The sequence below is a fragment of the Hordeum vulgare genome, chromosome 2H (assembly GCF_904849725.1).
Source record: "Hordeum vulgare subsp. vulgare chromosome 2H, MorexV3_pseudomolecules_assembly, whole genome shotgun sequence".
NCBI classification, from domain to species: Eukaryota; Viridiplantae; Streptophyta; class Magnoliopsida; order Poales; family Poaceae; genus Hordeum; species Hordeum vulgare.
The window spans coordinates 634,947,017-634,951,480 of record NC_058519.1 but is presented as its reverse complement, the minus strand read 5'-3'; the positions used below and the strand labels follow the sequence as shown (position 1 = coordinate 634,951,480).

At 43.2% G+C, this 4,464-nt stretch overlaps 1 protein-coding gene across 1 annotated transcript; it reads right to left on the bottom strand.

Annotated features, from left to right (window-relative positions):
- Nucleotides 1–2,044: 2,044 nt before the first annotated feature.
- Nucleotides 2,045–2,890, bottom strand: LOC123431038. The gene has a single exon (XM_045114855.1). The coding sequence runs from the start codon at nt 2,576–2,578 to the stop codon at nt 2,273–2,275; it is 306 nt and encodes a 101-aa protein (XP_044970790.1). The 5' UTR covers nt 2,579–2,890; the 3' UTR covers nt 2,045–2,272.
- Nucleotides 2,891–4,464: the final 1,574 nt, after the last annotated feature.

Sequence of the window (4,464 nt, the reverse complement as noted above, 5' to 3'; positions counted from 1 at the left end):
ACATTTTTATTTTCTTTATCAGTTTTGGAAAATATGAATAATTTTTAAATTCTTGAAAAAAATGTAAACACAAACATTTTTTAATTAAGAAACAAAACCAGTGAAAACATATTCATGACAAACCGGATACTGCCGCATATGCGTTTATGTCATAATTGGGCAGGCCCATCTTGTTTGTTAGGTCGCTCGCCTCTGTGCTAATGATGCACACTTTGTCGCAAAGAGTAATAAAATTGGATTTTTGTTGTATTTTGAGATATGATCTTTCTCTAAAATCTTTGAATTTTTTCAGGTAATGGAACTTTTTTTTGCAATTTTTTTATTTTTTTTAAATTCGTTATTTTTCCAATTTGTTTACAACATTTGCAATTTTTCTAAACAGATAGAAGTTATAATTTCCAGTTTTTTTCATTTTCAAAAAGTTATTCATGTGTTAATAAAATCACCGTGTTGAATAAATTCGTTCGGTGTACATTTATTTGACATTTTGTTCCGCATTACTGAAAAAAATCACCGCGTTTATGGAAAATGTTCATCGTGTGTAGATTTAATTTTCATGATGTATTTGAAAAAAGGTCACCATAAATTTTAAAAAACATTTAGTGTGTATTTAAATTCAGGTCACCGTATACTATGAATATGTTCAGTGTGTATTTTAATTCTATTTTTCATAAAATTGTTTAGATTTTGAAATTTGTTCACAATTGTTTTTTAAATTCTGATTTTAAAAAATCACATTTATTTAAAAAAATATTCAACAAGTAAAAGAATGGATGTACGTTACTTGTTTAGATAGTAATTAAAATTTAGCGCTGCGTATAAGTGTGTTTGGTTGGAGGGATATCCTCCCAGGGACAGGGATAACCACTTTTTTCTGTGGTTGTCATGCGTTTGGATCTAGGGCGAGGAGGGATAGAGTCAACCAGATGCTGGGAATATTCTCCAAAAAAAGGGATGACCAGACCCGCAAAAAACGAGCGGATGGTGGCAACCACCTCACGCGCGCTTCGTTTGGCGCGGCTGTAGGAGGCCGGGGCAGCGGCGGTAGGGGCGGCCGCGGCGGCCGGCGGCAGGAGGCCGGGGCGGCAGCAGGGGCGGCCGGGGCGGCAGCAGGGGCGGCCGGCGCGGCAGGAGGGGCGGCCGGCATGGCAGGAGGCCGGCGCGGCAGGAGGGGGCGGCGACGGTGGGATAACCCCCACCCTCCCAATCAAACAAAAAATGGGATAACCCCACCCTCCCAACCAAACAAAAAATGGGCTATCCCCAGCCACCTGGTTGGGGATACCCACAACCACCCTAGCCTATCCCTCCAACCAAACACACCCTAAGTTAATCTTACCTGCTAGCTCGGCTGGATGGTACAAGCCCCTTTCAAAAGGTTCTTTCTATGGCTTCTCATTCCATTTTCTTTATTTTTTGTGTTTTTCCAATCTTATTGTTTATTTATACAAAGAGTTTACGCGTGTATTAATAAAATGTTTATCATACATTCTAAAACAAATGTAGATTGGAATTAGCTACCAATGGTTGTTCGCTCAACTGGTTAGAAACTCTCCAAACTACCAAGAGATCTGGAGTTCGAATCCCGTGGCCCGTCGTATATATACCAAATTGAATACGGCTAGTGAAAGGTCTTTATTGTCCTTTATACTATTTCTGAGGGGTGTACCGAAGCGGAAAACTATGAGGGCCGATCAGCAATAGTGTATGCGTGACCCGTCGTATATATACCAAACTGAATGCGGCTTGTGAAAGGTCTTTATTGTCCTTTATACTATTTCTGAGGGGTGTACCAAAGCGGAAAACTATGAGGTATGCTCCTTTCATCGAAATGATATATACAATGTCAACACTGCTTATCTGCATTTATTTTCACAGGCAGCTAAAGAATTCAGCGAGATCAAGATTCAGAATGTAAATGTGAAACCTGTTGCTGAGTGTACTTCCAATGATTTTTTATAATTCCCCTGTTGGATTCTTTTCAACCATCTTTGAGAAAAAATAAATAAGCCAGGTGCAGCTGATCTAAGAAAACAAACACATGTATGCCCTAACTTAAGCTCCTTCGCATTTCAGAAATGGTTACAGATATCACAACAAATTCATCAACGCGTCCGACGAATGCAGGCAAAAAAAAAAAGAAAAAAGAAAAAGAAAAAGGAAGACCTATGTGGCTATGTGCAGGATCCAAAGAAAACTCTGAACCAACCTATCCAACCAAGAATAGCACCGCCAGAATCAAACATCTCAAGCGCGCAACGCAAAGCGACATTCAGTAAGATATGTCGACGAGGGAGATCATGGCGTGCGCGGCGAGCTGCCCACGCGCGCGCCTCTGCACGCCACGGAGGGTGGAGTACCGCGGCTCCGGCAGCGGCACCGTCCTGCGGCCGGTGAGGTACGCGCGCAGCTCGGCGTGGTAGTGCGCCGCAGCGGCCCTGAGCGTGAGGCAGACGCGCGGCAGGTGGCGGAGCAGCGGCAGCGTGATGTTGAACGGCCAGAGCAGGACCGAGAACTTGAACGCCTGCATGAACCCGCCCACCGCCGGCACGGCGAGGAGCACCACGTGCACCACCATCGTCGAGCGGCCCCTCCGCTACACGGCCGGTCCCTCCCGCCCTACCATGGCGATGCTCTCGAGGTGGCGCTGCTAGCTGGTGGTTAGTTAAGACTGACCTGATCCGCCGGCCATTAACTAGGAGTCTAGGATTCTAGAGCGAGGAGCACTGGCTTGGAGTTGGATGAAACTAAAAATGGCTAGCGATGGCGATCGAGGGATGTTTATAACAATGGCACGGAAATGTACTCCATGACACGTACTCTGTAGTCTGTTCTACAGTGGACACTTACTGCCATGACACAGTCATGACAAATTGACAATGCGGCCGGCTGACATTGTCCTCGGCGAGTTGAATTAATCACGAAGAATAGTATCGCTACGGACGGGCCAGCGGCCGATCGAGACATGCGTACATGGCCTCCGTGGGTGGGACACCAGCCGTCGCTGTAACTTCACGATGAGCCGCCGCGTATGTCTACTGAGCGATTACATGTCCAGATAGCGTTTACGGAATACATACAAAGGTTATGCGGTGCTGTTAATTCCGTGGATGGTTGATGGTTCTGAAAGAAAAATCTGCCTTCACAACTGAACCAGAAGAAGAAAGTATTTCCTCCATTTCTAAATATTGTTTTCTGAAGGTTTCACTAATAAACTAAATACAAATTTATACAGACATGTTTTAAAGTGTAGATTCATTCATTTCATTTTGTATGTAGGCCTTTAATGATTTTTTTAAAGATTTATATTTAAGAACGAAGGGAGTAATATCATATGACTGTACCAAAACTAAAATCCGAATGTTGGCGTGTGGTGTTATGCAAAAGCAGATTGGATTAGGTTGGGACATTTCGTGTCGGCATCCACCAGCCGGGGCCCAGACCCGGTGCCAGTTGGGCGCCTCTGGCCCCACAGTTAACTGTACCGTTCGGCAAGGAATCATGTATCTATCCTATTCCTATCGGTATCGGCCACTGGGCACAGCAAGCTTTCATTTTCTTTTCCTTTCCTTTTTTCTTTGACCGGGTTTTCTTTTCCTTTTCTACACAGGAACAAGTGGTTTCGCCTCTTGAAGTCTTCGTGGTCTAGGTGGAACATGCAAATGGATAAGATGTTCTCTCAGGGGTTGGATTAGATTATTCTTGCGGTTTAGTGGCGTGCCACCAGTGCGTTGAGTCACATGAAGTTTGTCGTATACCTAATGTCCAAGTGCACATTTCGTGCACAACACCCAAACAATTCAAACGGCAACAATTAGTATTACTACCTCCTTCGCCGTTTAGAAGGTAGGACGTGGGCATAGCCCAGTGGTTGGGGGCGCATGATTGTAAACCTAACGACCAGAGTTCGATTCTCTGTCAGAGACGAATTTCTGGAATTCTCATGAGGGATGCTTCTTCTATATCAATAAACCGTGGGTGCTAGTGTCCATGGAGTTTCATTTTAGAAGGTACGGTTAAATTTACGTGCATTTTTATAATAAACAAGGTTTAAGACGTATTGCATTTATTTCTAGCAGCTAATTAATATTTTGTTGTAGTACTTCTATATGCATGTGTAGTGTGAATATTATTTTTCAGCTCATCTCACAGGTCACATCCAATCAATAACCACCTAGGTTTCATAGAATTTCTAAGCACGACTTCTAAATCATGATGGAAGGAGTACATGCTAAGAACATCTTCAACAAATGATGTATATTTTAATGCTTCAAATCGATGATGGTCTAAATTTATAACACTACAAAGTGATTTTTTACATTTTTGAAAAAAACTTAATTTCAACAGATGGTTTAAAATGGCGATGTAAAAAAAAGCAACTCCAACAGATGGTCCTAAACGAAGATGCAAAATGGGCCGGTGGCCCCGCGGCTACAATCAGCCACTGTACAGCCGCACATATTG

Excerpts from the sequence above, each read along its gene's own strand:
- LOC123431038 (XM_045114855.1), bottom strand. The coding sequence starts at position 2,578 with ATGGTGGTGCACGTGGTGCTCCTCGCCGTGCCGGCGGTGGGCGGGTTC.